General features: G+C 48.2%; 1 protein-coding gene across 2 annotated transcripts in view; it reads left to right on the top strand.

The window, feature by feature from the left end:
• LOC111152569 (solute carrier organic anion transporter family member 3A1) overlaps positions 1-19,041 on the top strand; it is a 300,984-nt gene that overhangs the window by 261,093 nt on the left and 20,850 nt on the right. For both annotated transcript variants that reach the window (XM_022511052.1, XM_022511051.1), the window contains exons 8-9: positions 8,303-8,478; positions 12,641-12,705. In XM_022511052.1, the coding sequence (XP_022366760.1) occupies positions 8,303-8,478; positions 12,641-12,705 (241 nt within the window). The remainder of the gene's footprint in view (positions 1-8,302; positions 8,479-12,640; positions 12,706-19,041) is intronic.

Genomic DNA, 19,041 nt, shown 5'->3' with positions numbered 1-19,041 from the left:
GTCCTGCTTGCCTGTTAGGATTGCTTGAGAACTTTTGAAATTTGAGTCCTGAGCCTCCTCCTTAGAAACTGATTTCTTTACTATGGGGTAAGATCCAGGCACCACGAATTTTTTTTTTTTTTTAAGATTTTATTTATTTATTTGACAGAGAGAGATCACAAGCAGGCAGAGAGAGGGGGGGAAGCAGGCTCCCCGCTGAGCAGAGAGCCTGATTTGGGGCTCGATCCCAGGACCCTGAGACCATGACCTGAGCCAAAGGCAGAGGCTTAACCCATAGAGCCACCCAGGCGCCCCAGGCACCAGGAATTTTTAAAGCTCTCCCCCACCACGCATTTTTGTACATAACAGAGTTGAGAACCTCTTTTCCCCTCCAGAGTGTCTCCTTGGCACTGCTGACATTTGCGGCTGCGTTGTTCTTTGTTGTGGGGGACTGCAGGACGCTCGGTAATATCCCAGGGCTCTTCCCATCCGATGCCAGCGGCAATCCCTGCTCTTTTGTGAAACGACCTGCATCTCCAGATATTTCCATAGGTTCTGCTTGGGGGGCCCACAGTGGAGAACCACTGCTCCAGGAGAAGGGATGGATTCCTCAAATTGTACCTTTCTAGAAGCAGTGTCTGAGCTGACCCTGAGCATCCAGCCTTCGATGTCTTGTTCCTCCCCACTTTTATGTGGTCAAGCCTCAGAGAAACCACGCTGGTGACTCGAGGGGGCATATGAGCCTATTACAGAGGAAGCAAACTGATTGCTCATAGCCCCTCTCTGCCCCGTACACGGGTTTATTGGGGTCTGAACCACGGTTTAAGCAGTCTGTGCATTTCATACACAAATCGGGCTTCCTGGCCTCTCTGTACAAGTTGGATGAGACGGGACCTGACCCAGCACCCTCATAGGGTAGCAATTGTCTGGAGCTCAGAAATGGTCAAGCCTGCAGACAAGACATCCGATCCCCCGTAGCCAAAGTCTCTGCCTCTGGCCACCCCTTACACCTGGACCAGTTTTCTTCTCTTCTTCCTGTCTTGCCCTCAAAGGTTTGGAGTTTGCAAGCTCTTTGGTAGAGCCTGGCCCCGTTTCCCAGAACTGATTTAAAAGTCTATATTCATTCCAGCCGTGGCTTGTTAGAAGACGTGACCATTTCTGAAATCAGTCCCAACTAGGGCATTGTCACCCTGAACATCTACTATATATCTCAGGCTACACATTAGAGATAGAGAGCTGGAAAGGTAGGAACTCATGTTTACTAGGAGATGAGACGTTAATGTATTGATAGAATTTGTGTACAAAGGAACACCCATGGGCAACAGCTGAGCTATTAACTGAAAAGAGCATATTATAAAACAATATACAGATTGTGATCCCTTTTAGTAAAGAAAAGGAAAAATCTAAATAGTTGTACATCTCTACACAGAAAGATCTTTATAAAAGATACGTAGCTAGCTGTTCACAGAACATTACCTCTGGCTAGGGACCAAAAAAATTAATTTTTATATGTTTCTTTCACATTTTCTGCAAATTACTAAATTGTCTAAAATGAGCATGCATCCCTCTTTCAATAAGGAGAAAACTTTTTTATTAAAAAAAAAATAACAACCCGACATTTAAGGATAGGTGGTTACATTCTAAGAGAAAGAAGAAGACACGTGGAGAGATCAGTGAACCTGGAGGGAACCAGGAATTAGTTCAGAGCAGGTGAGGGAGGAAGGGAGGTGTGTGGATATTTTCGCCCAGAGGAAGAGCGGTGGGGGGATCCTTCTTGTAAAGTATGAGTGGGTGTTTGGCAGTGGAGAGGCACAGAAGGACATTACAGCGTGTGCTGTGTGTGTCCGCCCTGGACCCTGTGCTCTGGGGACCGGTTCCGTTTGGAGGGGAGAGAGAAAGAGGGAGAAGCTTAGTGGCCTGGTGCCCATTCCTGGTGCCTGAGCATGAGCCACATCCTTCCTCTTCTGTGTTCTGCCCACACTTCCTCCCCGAGGTGGCTGGAGCCAAGCGTGGGTCTTCCCGCTCCCCGAAGACCAGCCCTTGCCCCCACTTCTGCGGGAGATAATTAAAGCTCTGCCCGGATGTGTTCCAGCTCGTGCGTTACAGGTTACGGGAGCAGAAGGCGGACGGAGGTCTTGCTTTCATCCCAGGATGTTTCTCCCTGGCTATTATCCTTCAGCCAGTGACCCTGAAAGGGAACATGAGAGTATATTTCTTCTTGCAGTTTTTCAACATCCCCTTTGCCTTGAGGTACGTGGGTTGCTGGTGCCCTTCGTGATGAGCTCTGAGGTCTTTACCTAAAAATACCAGCTTGGGTTGGGCCGGCGCGGCGAAGAGATTCTAAGCTACAAAAGGACAGTAACGAATGACAGGAGAGGGTCTGAGGGACTTGGCCGGATCACGAGGGAATCGTAGGTGTCTGGGACACATAGGAACACGTCACTGCTGGAAGGAAAATGTCCCCATCTGTCCCTCCCTTATTAGGCTGTCATGCGCAAGGGATCAGAGGTCTGGCAGGCGGCCGCACAGGGCAGTGCGCGTCTCAGCACTCTTGGTGGCAAACTCCTTCCCTCCCTTCCCCACCAAGCTATAGAACGAAGGCCCAGCTTTTAATCAAAATTGTCATTTCTGCCTAGGAACTGAATACATTACAGAAAGAAAACCAGAAAGAGTGTTCTCGAATGTTGGGAGTAACTTCCTACCTTTCAATACAGCAGACTCTCCGTGCCTCTAACCTCATCCCACCCCGTACCTGTCCCCTTGGAAATGTCATCTTTCAACCTAGAAATCAGCTTTATTTGTACCATTAATAGTGATTGTTGCATCCAGTATTACACGTGGGGGGAAAATACCCAAGCGCAAACAGGTTCATCTGCCAGTATTTGTGAAAAACACTGCTGAAAAGTGTTTTTTTTTTTTTCCTCTCTGGTAATACGAGCTGTCAAAACAGCACACTTATGATTTCCTGCATCCATAGAAAATTAGCCCAAGATTCTAAAGAGTAATTTTTCTATTTTCATGGTCTCCAGTTTTATTGTAGTTGTTTATCCCCATCATTATGTGAGCAGAAACATTTCTCAGTCTAAATTAATGACTGAGTGTGGCCTTGGAGTACAGTTTCCAGTGGCTGTGCTATCTTCTTCATTGATTTCTTCTTTATTTTGTAACGTTCTTGAGTTCTTCATTTTTTTTTTTTTTAGTAGATGATAGATTTGTATTGTTCAGAAATCAAAAAGTGTAAAAAAGTGGAAACTCTCCTTTCCACCACTGTCTTCCGTTCACCTACCGTCCAACCCATCACTCTGCCAAGTAGAGTAACGACTGTTTCTAGTTTATTGTATATCCGACTGGACTTTAATGCATCTCTGAGGTCTTTCTTATTCTGTACCTTGGGTGTGGGGGGTTTTGTTGTCGCTCCTGCCTTTTTGAGAGCTGTGTGGTGTTCCGGCGTGGGGATCTGTTGGGGCCTATGTCACCGGTCCCTGTGATGGGCACTCACATTGCCGCACAACATTAGGTCTTGAAAACAGAGTTGTGACTGCTGTTGTGTGTAGGTCGTGTTGTACCCGGGGCACGTCTGTCTGTAGGATAAGTTCTTGTAGAATTTCTGAGTCCGTCCCGCTCTGCTCTCTGGGTCGGCACTGGTTCCAAAGGCCAGGCTGGGTCCTCTGTGAGCAAAGAGGCCAGTTGATTGTCAATGTGATCTATCAAGACGCACTTATTTCTGGGAAAACCAGACCGTAGACACATGTGCGTACACACACACGCGCACACACACACACGCATCCGTATGTGCCACCAGACAGAGAAGACCACTTTCCCTCCCACTGAATGGCAAACTGGGAAGACATTCCTTTGAAACAGGGTGTTTCCCAGATCAGGGATGGTAAACCAGTCTCCTGGAGGCTGGTGGACTTTCTTACCAGTTGAACATACTGGGTACCAGGAGTACTTTGGGTTTGCCCCTTTACTCAGGCCGTGACCGTCGACAGGTGGGTTCTGAGACCCATCTGCCACCGGCCGGACGGGACTGTTAAATCCAGACAGGGTGAGAATTTGCATCCCAGCCCCCGTCCTCCCTTCAGCAGAGTGGATTGATATCCTGTCATACCCAGGTCCGCTCTGTATTTTCCAGCTTCCTGCTGCTCGGAGCTTTTGCAAGTTGAAGGGTTCCCATGTAGATGTCCGGTTAATATCAGCAGAAAGGCTGTCCCCCCGCTTCCTTTCTATATGGGACAGTAGTCTGAAACCCCATCAGTGGGAAGTCGCCTGTTGTAATAATGGGGAAGATGACACTGTGTGGCCCTCGTCTGTGGTTCTTCCCACCACGCGTGGACGTGTTCCCAAAGAGCTCCTCTGGAGCCAGCGTCCCCGCACGTCCTTTAGCATGTGACATCCAGCCCAGCTCTTGTGTCACCCAAGCCCAAATGAACGATGTTCCCCATCTCTTGCCATATGGCCACAGGCTCTGCCTATTCCCTTAGATTCCTTCTTGGAAGGGTTGCAGGGAAGTCCCAACTGCCCCTCCCCCCGCAGACCATGGGACCACCCAGGGGTTCCCAGTGATTGTGTCAGACTGAGTCACCTGCCCAAAAAGGAGACCCATTCACGTGTCCCTGCTCAGACCCTCTGGCTTACCTCCTCCCTAGCCTCTTCCACAGCTCTTCTCAAATAAATTGAGTCGGAATAAGTAAATACAGGTTTGCCCAGAATCTCTGCAGCTTCTCTTCTGAGCACCAGCAAGCTGATGTCTTCACTGGTTTTATTTCCACTTCTGGCATTAATGACCCTACGAGTGCCTCGTTTTTGTCGTCAGCCCAAAGCTGCCCTTGGCCTGTTTTTGTCTCCTCCCCTCTCCCTGGCTTCATGCACTGTCACCTCCCTCCCCTGGTCTCGGCTGCAGATCCCACGGGGCCTCAGCTTTGCCGTCCACTCACTCCATTCCCAGGACACTGGCTTCAGGGACACAGTCACCCCCTGGACCAGGCAGGGCCAGGCAATCGCTGCGTCAGACAGTCTGGGAGAAAGATGTCTCATTTTGATCCCATTCCGTTAGGGGCAGGAGCACAGACCAAATCCAGGGTGGGTCCATTTCTTAGAGCAGAGAGGACCCCGGCAGTTTCCTTTCATGGTAAATATAACGCAGTTGAGCCTGCGTCAGTATGGGGCAAAAATCTAGGACTGAGCGTAGGTCCCAGTTACAGATTACTTTTTAAACTCAACAAAGCTCACCAATCACATGGTTCATTCACCGGGTCCTGGCCCTGACCCCTCGGTTCCGGTACTCACATCACATTTGTAAGAGGCCGAGTCAGAGCTCACTTCTTAGGATGCTTGATGAAGCAGGACCAAGCCATCCCCAAGGGGCCTGTTCCTCACTTATACCTGGGAACTATTTGGGTCCATGTGGTTCTCAGCTCCCCCAGACCCAGACCTTTCTTTTCTCACAGCAGGAATCAGAGACAGAAGGATTTGAGGGTTTGAGAAGGAATTAGGATACGGTGAAATGAATAGGACTTGAGATCTGTTCATTTGTTCGATAAATAGCTCTTGACTCCCTGTCATGGGAAAAGCCCTGTCCTCGAGACCTGAGGATAAATTAGGGAGAAAAACCACAGTGGTGTCTGGGCTCCGTAGCCCCATAGTCATGAGGAAAAAGGAACGGACGTGGGAGTAAGGGGTTCCAGAGAGTTAATAGGGTATCACTTCTCAGGCAAGAGATGCAGAGATAGGGGAGGTTGGGGTGGGGGGGGACGTGCATCTCTCAGGGTTTGGTCAGGAAAACAGCGCCCACAAGTATGTTGAAGATAAAGAATTTAGTGTAGGAATCGGAGCTACTGTGAACATGGGCGAGTTGGGGAATTAAAATCTGGGAGGAGTGTGATGAAGGATCAGAGGACAGTCACTCCATCCCCAGAAGCTCCTGCTCAGGTGGGAACTTGGGGGCTTGTGGGAAAATCCCAAGAAGCCGTGTTCACCTGGCTGCAGAGAGAGACGAAAGGGTGCTAGCCAGGTCCGTGGGCAAACAACCACATCAGTAGAGGTGGGCCCGGGGCCTCTGTTGTCAGCAGGACAGGCAGAAATGAGGGCAGGTGTGAACACGGGATGCTAGGGCCACCCGGCCCCTTCGGGGCACCTCCACAGATGTGGTATCATCCCTGTGTCTGACTTTGTGAAGGGTCATGGCCTCTGCTTAACTTCTGCCTTCTAAATCTCACCCATGTCCCCCCCCACCCCACCCCTGCGCCCCTGTCCAGCTCCCATCCCTGCAGGGAAGGGGATTCTGGGGAAATAGCTCCCAGCGTAGCTGAGGAGTAGTGCTGAGCTGACAGGCAGAATCCAGCTCGGGGCATTTGATCCCAGATTCTGCTGGAAGATGGTAACCTGCTCAGAGCCCCCGGGGCAGGACGGATCAGGTGCGTCTGGGAGGATTATGGGCTGTGGGGCTGTGGAAGCCAGGGAGGAAAGTGGTTCATGGGTACGCGCTCCTGGGGGGCTCCAGGAAGAGAAAAGTGGATGGTGGGGTCAGGATATGGAGGCCCCCAGGGAGCTTAGCAGGATCGGGTTCCTGTCTGTGGGGGACAGAAGCCAGCCCAGCCGGAGTGAGGGGAGGCTTGGGGGATGAGGTGGTGAGTGTAGACAGCTAGCTGAGTGTGGCTGTGAGGCTGGGATCTGGGTGGGGGTGGGGCAGACAGTTTCCTTGCCGGAGTAGGGAGAGAAGGGGCATTTTAAGTTGTAGGTAGGGAGAAGTCCTGCCTCGTGGTCAACGCAGGGGAAGGTCATTTGCAGAGGACCTCTAAAACCGTCTGCTAAGCTTCATCGGCTGTGTGTCAGCTTCGTGAAGTGCTCAGGAGAGTGTCTCTCAGACTCGGTCCTCCTCCTCCTCAGGGCCCACAAAGGCCCTGGCTCATGGCTCAGCAGGGGGAGGCCTCCCAGAAGGAGGTGAATTTTACAGAAGTGCCAGGAAGCCCCCAGGCAGGAGGTGTGTGGGAGAGGGCATAGAGGCAAGGCTCCAGCACCTCGGGGGGAATTACAGTAAACGCCGCAGGGTGCTAGTACCGGGCCATTTGCACAGAGGCACCTGCTCTGGGCACAATGCTTAGGAAGAAGGGTCCAGCCCCACACCCTGTCTGCCCACACCTCTGCCCCATGGGTAGAAGCCCCTGTGCAGAGCACAGCCAGATGGGGTGACCCTGATGGGATGGGGGGGCACCTAAGAGCCTTTGGACACCCCTGAAACATCCCCTGTGGCTTGATGGGATGAGCAAAACCCCCACCTGTGCTGTGTTCTGTGGGAAGAAAAAAGGGACAGGGAGGATGGAGAGGAACGAAGACCGGAGGAGGCATGTGCAAGCCAAAAGGGATTTGTTTGACCCTCAGGAGGATTTTCCTTGGCGTGTGCTCTGAAAGCCAAGCAGTCCCGAGAAGAAAAGCAATGAATCATTTATGATTGTATTTATTAAAGGCCTCTGCACTATTATTATCGAACCTTAATTGGCTTGGCGCTCACTTGGCACTGCCTCTCCCGACCCCTGCCCCTCCCGTTGCCCTCAGAAATTCCTCTGATGATGAAGGAGGGACCAGACCGCGCCTGGGAGCAGGGGCAGCTGGGCAAGAATCCACCGCAAGATCAAATGGAATGCAGTCCTTTTTTTTTCTTTCCCCCTGCTTGGATCAAGTATTAATAAATGCGTCTGGTTTGGGCGTTCGCTCGCTGCCCGCACGTGGTCTGCTGCAAGCTCCTGGCATCTCTTAGCCGTCTTTGCTGACCCTGCCGCGCGAGAACGTTCCCATTAAGCTGCCCCCTCCAGTGGCCCCACAAGAGCAGCAACTTGGTGCATGACAATGCAAGTCCCTTGTTCCTAGTGCCACACTGGGCATTGAACCAACAACAATATGCATGTTACCTGATTTACTTCTTTTAATACACTTCATTGTGATTATTACTGCATAAAAGAGAGGACAAATTGGCAAGTAATTACAATGTTAATTTGGCAATGTTTTATCATATTGGGAAGGCGCTGTTTCCTCTCTAATTGTATTGGGGGGGGGCCGTTTGTCTAGGGTACAGCTTACGGAGGGATTCTGGAACGTGGAAGTGAAACACACAGGAGATGGGGCACGGGCTCTCCTCCCCGTAAATATTCCTTTATTTGCATGTGTTTTGCAGCCTTCTTAAAAAGCTAACTCGTTTATTCAGGCCTAATTAATGGAATGCCACAGAATGCATAATTAGTCTGTGACAGCGCCAGCTGATGGATGGCTTTGGGTTCGGAAACGGGAGATTGCCCCCAGTTAAAAGGGCTGAACACTTGCGTTTCAGAATCTCACCGGCTGTGCGTGCCTCACGACCGTCCCGCCCGAGAACACGACTGTGGTTCCTGGAAAGTGCCCCAGTCCCGGGTGCCAAGAGGCCTTCCTCACCTTCCTGTGTGTGATGTGTGTCTGCAGCATGATCGGGGCGATGGCACAGACACCCTCGGTCATCATCCTTATCAGGTAAGCTCAGGGCCGGGGACTTGAGAGCCAGGCTTCCCTCTCACCCTGCCCCTGCCTACCTCATGGGCGCCGGCAGTCCTCAGGGGCCCAGAACGTCAGGTACTGCGTGCATCTCTGAAGCCGGATTCCCCGGGCTGATAGGGGTCCGTTAACATCTGACGGGACCTCACAAGAGACCAGAAAGCGTGGCCCAAGGGCGATGATACACCTTCATATCCTCCCAAGAGTAGACCCTGCAGGTGATTTGGAAAGGAACCATGGTCCTGCGTCAATTTTTACAGAGAGCAGCATTATTGCAATAAGACGGAAATGGCACTGGACTAGCCAAGTCCTCAAGTCCAGCGCCCGTCCCACCGCTGATCAGCCACATGACCTTGGGCCCATTTTCCCTCAGAGGTGTTTCTGAATTGGGGCCAGGGAGTGATGTCATTGGTCCTGCTGGCCTCCTGCGGTGGTGTGGGTCCCAGGGAGGCCACGGGTCTGCCAACAGTGACCTCTCTTGTACAAATAGATGGTTGGAGAGGGCACTCAGAGTCTGTGGCTCCCTGTGTCTCGGGACCTGTCGCAGGGGCAGGGGCGCTGCCTCCAAGGGGACCTATGGAGTCCTCTTCTGAGTAACGTGTACATCTGCCAAGTTATCTAGAGTTGTTTGAGGAACCTAGAAGTGGAATGTTCCATAACCCAGAATCTTTGTTGAACCACAGGAAGGGACACCAAACACAGACCCACCTTACTGGGATGTGGCTAGTTCCCTCCTCAGCTAGAAATACAAGTAGGAATGCAGCGCTTGAGTGTGACCTGTGCCTACCCATGTCCCCAGCTGCTTTATCCAGCTCCGTCTTTCTCCCCATGCCCACCGCGTTTCCCGGGCTCAGTGATGAATTCCTAAGGAAGAGTATTTCTGCAAAGTGCTTATGTTCTCAAGGAGGTCATTAGCAAAGCCTTGTTAATGTGCAGAAGCATTAAGGCAACAATAACAACGTGCCATTCTGTACTTACTAAACGAGAAATCAGTGTTAAATATTCACGCCCAGTGTTTGAAGGGCTGTAGCAACCCTGGTCAACTCCCATACTGCTGGGGGCGTTGAAAAGCCCATCGCTCCGATTTCAAAGAAGCACTCTAACATTGTGAATTAAGAGTCATAAAAGTGTTCAAATTTTTTATGAGGTAACCCTGCCTCTCGCCACTTAGGAAAATACTGCTCTACCAGAAAAACAGCTCTGTGCAGACAGATTTTTATTACTATGTTAACTATAATAGGAGAAAAACCTGAATTGGAATAATGAATTAAATTATAGTACTCTACCATAGCTCAATGGGATAATGAAAATCCTTAAGAATGTGAAAAGTATTTGTGGAGTGAACTATTGCATTTAAATTATATACAGCAGTTAATGATGTAGAATATGCATGTGGACAAAGCCCGTCAGGTCCTAGGTCTGGGTCTGGGGTGGCTGTGTTCCAGGTAACTTATTTTTCATTTTTAGAAATTCCCGTGAAGTTATATTGTGTTGGCCACATACAAAAGACACCAAGGTGCAGGAAGAAAATGACCTTCGTGACCATTAGCAGTGACTAGTCCCCTTTCTTTGCTCTCCATGACTTCCATACAAAAAAGCCAACTCACTGTTTGCAACTGGCAGAGCAAACACAGAAAGGTGAAATCTTAATCACTTCCAAGTCCCAGCTTGATAAACAGCTCTTGGAGATTTTCAGGAAACTATTTTGATTCCTTTGGCTAGATCAGCAGCAGGTGGCCTGTATGACCTAGACTGGGTCTCGGCCACCCCATAACCCCGTGCTCTGCTGGGGTCTGTGAGAGGCACAGACTTGTATATCGGGTCCATCAAGGTGAACGGGGTAGCCCCTTATTCTGTCACCATCCCAGTCCACTTTGCCATCCTAGATGATCTAGGCAGACACGAGGGCACAGCCCAGGCATGTGCCAGCCTTATCCCGTGCCAGAGTGATGGTCCCACTGTAGTGCACAGAGCACCCCTAGGTGAGAAGATAAGCTGACCCTCATTGAGCCCCTCTTTCGGAGCCAGCACTGTGCTCCTGTTTTAATTATGTGTTTACATCCTGATTAGCATTCCCCTTCTACAGATGGAGAGGTAGAGGCTCCGAGAGTGTTTAAGCAGTATTCTCAAGGTCATCAGCCCCTAAGTTGTAGACCTAAGCCCTCACCCCTGGCCTTGCCCAGACCTTTCAGTAACATTCAGACCCAAACCTTCCATTTCTGCATAGCTCGATCTGAGAAGGAAGGCTCCCCCCATGGGAACCAGTTCCCCAACAGGATATGATGAGAGATCTTAGCACCTTGCTCATTTTATTCCTAGTGACAGGAGAGCTGAAAGGAAAGCAAATTTCAAGTGATAAGTATTCTAGCTCATTATGCCAGCACGTTTGCTTGAGAAGAAAAATTTGCCTTTATTTGGGTGTCTTTCGATTCAGTACCTTCAAGGGAATGTGCAAAATGCAGAACCAGGGAGCCGATAATAGCTCTGAAGAACTTAGATTTGGAAACAAGTATGTTCTGAAGAGAACTGGCTGTGCTTCTGTCCAGAAACGCTGAACTCATCATTGATGTTGTTTGGGTCTCTGGCTTCATCAGCTGAAGAATGGTTTCCCATCACTCAGAGAAAGTCTTGACTTGCTGGCCTGTATCACACTCTTTATAATTAAGAAGAAATGGGTATTTCCCCAAGAATAACACATTTTTAGTTTTCACTGGAAATCTTAGAAATAGGGCAGAGACTGTAAAAACTACAGCCATGTTCCTTTGGGTTTGATGACGTCCTTTGGTCGCTCTGCCAAGAAGCCAAAGACAGGCCCGCCTAAAGCTTGAATTAGGTGGTAGGTCATTGGATGGATAACGTCGGATGGTGAGATGAATGACCTCTGGGGTCATGTTAGAATATACTTTTAGCGTAAATCTACAGTCAGGTTATGTATCCTGGGTATTAGATATCCTAGGGGATTTAAGATAACCAGTGGTGACTTTGTTTCTAACATTTTTTTCTACAGAGTTGATTGCCTAGGTCCTCCCTGTGCTGCATGGGTCTTTCTGGTCTTTGAGCCTCCTTGTGTTTTCAAAGTGAGTCCAGTGAGCCACACTGGGCTGGTTTTAGGCCTAGCCAAGTCCTTCCAGGGGTCATAGTTGTGTACTCACCACCCCATTTCCCCTAGGGACTTAGGATGGGAATGGCATAAGGGGAAGTTTCTCTGCCAGTGATGTCCTGAAGCAGGTGTGCATGTAGTCCATCAAATACACTAGATTTTATATATTACTAGAATTTATATATTACTCAGTACATCGTCACCGTGATGTGCTCATGATGAACAAGAGCAGGTCATCCCTGGACTCAAGGAGAGAGGACAAGCCTTGAATTAATACTAGTTTTAAGGGGAAGAGGCATTTCAAAAAAGATGTGTTATCAGCTGGGAGGGCCCCTTTATCTGGAATGGTCATCACTTCCAAACCACCTCTACTGTCACACTCATCCCAGAAAATGTTCTACCCTGAGAATATTCTAGAAAATGTGCAAGAGACTCATTCTAACGGACTCTTCTAGATAAACCAAAGCCAGGGTGATTGACTCATTTCAAAACAAAGAACCAAGACCCTATGAAGATACTTTTCCAATTTAAAAGGTAGTGGCATTGGATATGGATGAATGGGTTATTTTGCAAGTGGTCTGTCTGCGGTGTCAAACCAATGCTCGTCTGGTTGATTTCACAGAATAACCTTGGAAGGACGAGGGTGTTCATGGTGCTGTTTGTGAAGCCTAAGAGACACGGTCTTCCCAGTTCATATTTCCCCAATACATGTATCCTACCAAGTTAAGATGATTTCCTATCCTGGTAAAAGCAAAATGCCTTTCAATGAAGACTTAAGGGACCACATTTGCATGTCTTCCTTCCAAGGACAAGATTAGCCCCATTATTCACACTTTCAAGTTCCTACACTTATCTTGTCATTGCGTTAGTTGCTTTTCAGACTTTAAACAGAAAGCCAAAAAAAAAAAAAAAAGGACCCCAAAAACTATTAATTTCTGAAGAATGGCTCTGATGGACGGCCGTGGAGGACTCTGGGGTCTGTTAATTAAAGCGGAGTGATAAGAATCTTTTCCTTTCTCCTCTTCATCTCTTTGCATGTAGGACAGTCAGCCCTGAACTCAAGTCTTACGCCCTGGGAGTCCTGTTCCTCCTCCTCCGTTTGTTGGGTATGTATGCTCTCTTTATTCCTTCAGTAATGAATTGGATGCTTATACACAGGTGAGTAAAAGTCCGCGACTTTGTCCCGTTTCTTGAGCCATTTTTTTTTTTCTATGCAGTTTAATAACTGTTAGTAAACAAGAGAAACTTAAAATCTGTATGTTTTGCTCTTGGTTGATACCTAGCTTCTCTCTGGATACCGCCAAGTTTTCCTTTATATAAACTCTGTCTCTGTGACACACTGAATTCTCAGAGACATAAGAAGGGGAAAGTGATGGCACCAAAGGGAAAAACATTTGATGGCATAACATGGCTCCCTCATTAAGCAAACCCTGGGCAGCTCATGAAACACCTTGTTTATGGGGCCACCAGCTGGGACAGAGAGGCAATCTTACAACACATCACAAATGGAAACTTTGCGCCCTTTAAATTTTCCCAAACTGATTGAGTTTATTTAACTTGGGTTTCCAGGATGGGACAAAGGTGACCTTCGTGCTATAGAACGTACATTCCAAGGTTTGGTATGGATAAAAGGAATTAAGTCTAACCCTCTCATTTTTAAAATGAGAAAATAGAGCACAGGAATATTCCATGGTTCTCCCTGGGTCCTAGGACAGGCTGAGGCGAAGCTGGAACGGCTCACTGGGTAATTCAGCTGCCAGGCATGCCCCACCCATGTCCCTCTAGACCTCTGTTGCTTTATGAACATCCCTTTGTCAAAACCAAGATAAAAACAGGGTAACTTTTCCCCTTGAAGACTAGTGGTCTTCTTTAATGGTCATTGTATGGTAAATGTGCAAAGGGAGATAACCATGGTGTGTATTTTGAGAGTAAAAATTAAACTCCTTATTCTAAGTGTATCACTGTAGATGCGCACAAAGACTCAGACCTAGAAATATTTATGAAAATGTTTGTAAAACATGAAAAATTGGCAACCCCCCAACGTCCAGCAGCCAGGGAATTAATTATATCTATTATGATTCAGAATTCCAGTAGGATTTATAGCCCCCTCTAAAATTCTGGTAAGTATGTATAAACATTGAAAGGGCACATGACCTATGGAAGAGGAAGAAAAGTCTATAATATACTATATATTCAAGTGTTTTTAAATATAAACATGGAACAGTATTAGAAAGCTAAATAAACATGGTATGTTGTTGTCTGGGTAAGAATATATAAATCCTATTTTCTAAATGTTTTAAAATTTTGAATGAATATGTAGGTGCCTGTTACTTTTATAATGAGATCAATTCCTGATATCCAGAAGAACCTCCAGCCTCTGGTCATTCATAAGGTCCTCGCTGGGGAATGGCAAGTCCTGGGCAAATGCAGCCCCTCACTTCCTTTCTCAGCCTGTAGCAGAATATTTCCAGTGGGCTGCTGTGGTCCTTCCTCCCATGCCCAGGACAAGGTCCCAGCATCCTCTCCACTATTACTAATCCATGGATATGGGTGCACATAGGGAAACTTAAGTGGCGTTTTTTATCTTACTTTGATCTTGTAGGAAACAAAAATGCCCTAGGTGTGAAGATACCCAGTTAAGACAAGTTCAGTAGGAATTCAAACTAAAACATTTAGGACTCCCTGTTGTAGTGGCTTGTAGAATTCTATAACCACAGGGTATTCGTCATGTTGATTTTTTTTTTTCCTTCTACTCGGGAGGGCCAAGTATGCACGCATCGTAATGTCTCACCCCTGCTGCCTTGATTTGGGTGGATAAAGGAGTGTGTAACATCAGATAGCATGTTGGGAACCCTTATTTCTGTAAATGTTAAAGTAGTTTCACATACACATTCATTCAACAAACTAATATTTATTGAGCACCTAATGGGTTCACACCTTCCGTGGACCATGCCCAGATAAGGGGCCCACAGCTCTCTTCCCAGGAGTCCTCTTGCAAGCTGACCGGGGAAGGTGGGACTCCCCCATCTGTGGAGTTGCTCTAAGGGAATATCTGTACCTCTAAACAGATGCTGAAGACTCCAAAAATAGCTGGTAAGAACAAAAACAACAAAAAAATAGTTACCCTTTAGAATAACTTGATAGCACAAAATGAAAAAAAAAAGATTTGTAAAATATTTCTGAAATGATAATGAAAATTACAGGACACTTGAAATCAGAATGGAAAATTATATCACTTGTATAATGTGACACTGTTAAGATCCTTGTATGTTGCCCTAAAGCAGTTCCATGTTTGTAGGAATAATCAGCCAGGCATTATCGAGAATCGTATTTTCCAACTTCTGTGACTGATCCCCAGTGAGAGATAAGTTTTACGTTATGGTCCAGTACCCACATACATATGCATTAATATAGCTGTGACAAAAATTTCACAAAAATAGTACCCTTAAGGTGTATGTATTCTCTTCTCTTCCATGCTTTTTAAGAAGTTGGTCATGACCCATGATATTGCTTTTGTTTCCCCTTTATGGGTCACCAGAGTCTAGAGAACTCCACTCTAGCAGGATATGGTAGCTTCATCTTTTCCTTAAAAGCAGCTTCTCAAAGAGGTCTTTGCAACTGATTCCATTTCCTGCAGCACCCAAGAAGCTTAACCGCCATTACTGTTAACGAGGGGTCAACCGAGAAATCAGATTCCACGACCCTGTTGGCCTTTGTGATTGGCCCTGTAGATGGGTAGTGGGAACTCAATGGAGCATCACAGTGGGGTGTGGCAAGATACGTGATGGCATCAACACGGGTGCAACACGGGTGGAAGAGCCACTGAACCTGGCCTTGGTGTGGGGGCGGGGGTGTGGATTTGAAACCATGTGGTGTCTGCCTCAGACATGAAGACTGAGCAAGAGGTATGTAGGTGAGCCGGGAGACTGCTTTATAGGGAGGGCCTTGCAGAAGTAAAAGCCTGGGAGGGAGCACCATGTTTGGGGCTGCAGGAAGCCCTGTGTGGCTGGAGTGTGCAGGGCAAAAGATGGGGCAGGGGTGGGCGGCCACCAGGAATGTGATCTGAAGGGGTGGCTGCCCTGTCCACAGGTTTGACCTTTATCTCTAAGGCAGAGGAAGTCATGGATGGACTTTATCCAGGAAGTCACCAGGCGGTTGTGCTTTTGAGGAAAGCCCACCGTGTGTGCTGTAAGGAGAATGAGCATGTGGGGACTGAACCACCACCAGTACCACGGAGTAGCTGGTGGAGTATCTGATGGCCTGGGTGGGGGAGGGACGGGTAGAAGAAGAACCATCCAGGCTAAGTCTCTGAACGGAAGTGTACACACTAGAGTATGTAAGAGGGAAGAATCCACAGTGACAGCTCCTTAAAGAGGCTCGGATCACATGATGAATGGGGACATTGCTTATTGAAACAGAAAGACCCGGAGGAAGAGAGATTTGGGAGTGGCATAGACCAGTACTGTGCAGTAGAACTTTCTAGAATAATGGAAATGCTCTATATTTGCATCACCTGTGGCTATTGAGCACTTGAACTGGGGCTTCTATAAATTTTAGTTTTTACTGAGTTTTATTTAAGTAGCCACATGGGGCGAGTGGTGTCGGATACTCTGAGGCACTACTCTCAGGGAGGCAGAACCTGAGGCAGTGGGGCAGCAGGGGGAGCCCACTCTTCCCAGATTCTTGGCTGTGCAGAGCATAAAGAAAGAAGGTAGGACCCAGAAGTGAATGTGAGATTTTTTTTCTTGTTGCTTTAAATGCCAGTGGAAAGGAATTGATAGATCAGGAGCAGGGACGGTAGTGGCAAAGGTCGGTGTGGCTCAGGGAGCTTCCCCCGCAGTCCTGGAGCAGAAGTGGGAACGTGGTTGGTAGTATCAATGGCAGGTGTGCTAGAAAGAAGGTGGGGCAGAGAAACTAAGGATGATGGCCAAAGTGGGGTTCATGGTTGATCAAGGTTGTAGGCAGGATCAGGGAGACAGGACAAAGCCCAGGGTGTGGCACAGCCAGAGAGGAAAGGAAGTAAAGGACTTTGACCTTAAGAAAGAGTTGATGAAAGGCTAGGATGAGGAACTGCACGTCCATGGAGAAGTCAGCCGGGACAGCGGCAAAAGTTGAGTGGGGAGAGAAGGACACTGACCTGAGTCAGTAAATCCAGAGTAAACGGAATGTCCCACTCGTAGCAGAATTGCTGATGCATTCAAATCCGTCCTCCTCCGTCCTTCTGCAAATGTCCTGATCACTGCTTTTCTGAGTATTGGCAAACCAACTGCTTGAAGATCTCGTCCACAATCTTGCCCCTGGGGTCTAGTGCATGCTGTGGATGTTACACCAAGTGAAATTAATGGAAACAGATATGCACTGAGATCCTGCTATGTCCAGGACCCTGTTCAAGATGCTGCAAAGAAGATAAAAATATGCAGGAGCCAGTATCCTGCCTCCATAGGGCTCCAAGTAGGAGAACGAAGCAAATATCAGGGATATATAGGGCTGGACCTTGAATTTCAAGGGGGAAAATATTTTACTTGGTTAAGTAGTTGCCAGTGGGGAGCAAATGACAGATAAAGATGGGAAAGTGGAAATGCATTCCAAGTTCTGATTTAGGGAGATCCGCCTGGGAGCAGGTTGGTTCTGCAGGGTGTGGTATCAGGAAGTGAAGGGAGAAGCAGCAAACCAGGGCATAGCAGCGGAACAGTAAAAAGGCAAGGACAGGTGCAAGCGCATGGTGGAGGTAACATCTATTGAAACCCCCCACAGTCGACTAGAGGAAAGCATGAGAGAACCAACAGAAACGCAAGGGGAAGCAGAGGATTTCAGTCCCTGGGGATTGAGAGTAGGGAGAAGCCTTACCCTCCATCAGTTGTCTCAAGGGTATTGTCGGGACTAGGCTGGCCGTCAGACTCTCCTCCCACAGATGCCCACTCTCAGTTTTCAGAGCACCCGCCAAGCAAAAAGCACGGAGAACATCAGCCTCCGGGTGCACCTCTGAACCCACGTGTCTTTTAAGCAAACCATCCCTGTGTCTTGAGTGATTCAGGAGCTACTCCAGGAGCAGCACATCTGGGAAACTCCAGGCAGGCAAAAGAAATGAGCGCTCTGGCAGAAGTCAGCACAGCCTGCCGGAAGCCATAGTGGAGAAACCACTCCCCCCAGCTGTGGGCTGCTCTGGGGTGGGAGTGCGATGGCCCCTCCCACTCATGGATGCATCTGTTTGCTAATTCAGCAAACATCTATGAAGCAATGATGTGTCCGACATCCTGACGTACCCCCATCACCCAAGATCCACTCCTTACCTGTGCTAAGGTGGTGCCGCATTTTCACCGTGGACCCCTCTGCAGGCAGGCCCAGATGGCTTTGGGTTCCTGCCCCCTCTGCCATTCCGGATTGGGTGGCTTTTGGGAGGTTATTTAAGCTCTTTGAGCCTTAGTGACTTTAACAGGGAGCCCAGGAATGAAGTGAGAACAAAGTAGCACCACCCAACGTCCCAGATTTAAGAAAAGGGAATATCAAGTACCCAGGGGCCATGCTGGCCGGTGCCAATAGTCCAGTCACATCCTTGGCATTGCTGAAGCAAAGAGAATCTTTTTTCCGCCAGCCCTCCCAGTAGGACGTGTGCTGGACGTGACCGTAATTCTATTAGGCTGAAGAGGGATTCTGTGGTGCCTTCAAGTCTTGACTGGTAAGATGTAGAAGAATGGGTAGATTTTTTGAAATGTAAATGACAGAGTCATTTTCAGCTTCTGTTTTGTCTCCAAAAGGTATGTGAACTTATTTTTCTTACAAAAACCTTTAAGCTCACCTTTAAAGTTTAGACCAAAGGCTATAAATAGGCCCAACTTTTTCAACCAGGGGACTGAATTAAATAGCCAAAATAAAAGACCATGGGGTTTAATCTCCGTTAATAGATTTCAGGAAAACAGAGACCATTTCCTTGAACAGTAGTGCAATGTATTTGCATTGAAACATATATGTGGCTGCTGTTTGGGCCAGAGTGTAATAGGAAGTAAGACTTAATCCCTTTCATAGTCTCTGTAGTAGCACAGAGTGTCCAGATACCTCCCCGACATGCAGCGGGTTCCTGGCCTCCCAGTGACGGGACACTGGTCCATGCCCACTCCGTCCGTGAGCTCCTCCCCAGGAGACACAGGGAGAAGGGAAGGCAAGAGGGAGAGGATGCCGCCGCAGCCTCCAGGAAGGACCGTGTTCTAAAACACACAGTTTCTAAAAGACTGCACCGTTGTCACCCTCCCTCCGAATTCTTCAGTAACTGGAGGGCGTAATGGTATGAAGGTGCTCAGAGCAGCAGGATCGCTAATTTACACCGTATCCACTGGGCTTCCCTTCTGGAAGCAGCTGATTGTCCTCCACACCAGACTTATTCTTACGGCATGAAGGATTCTTGCCAGTCGGGGTCATTCTCAGAGTCTTGGCTTGAAGAATATTCT

The sequence above is a fragment of the Enhydra lutris genome, unplaced genomic scaffold, assembly GCF_002288905.1.
Source record: "Enhydra lutris kenyoni isolate GAN:26980312 unplaced genomic scaffold, ASM228890v2 scaffoldscaffold29, whole genome shotgun sequence".
Taxonomy (NCBI): Eukaryota; Metazoa; Chordata; class Mammalia; order Carnivora; family Mustelidae; genus Enhydra; species Enhydra lutris.
Note: the sequence above shows the minus strand (reverse complement) of the source record. Positions and strands in the feature narration are given on the sequence as shown.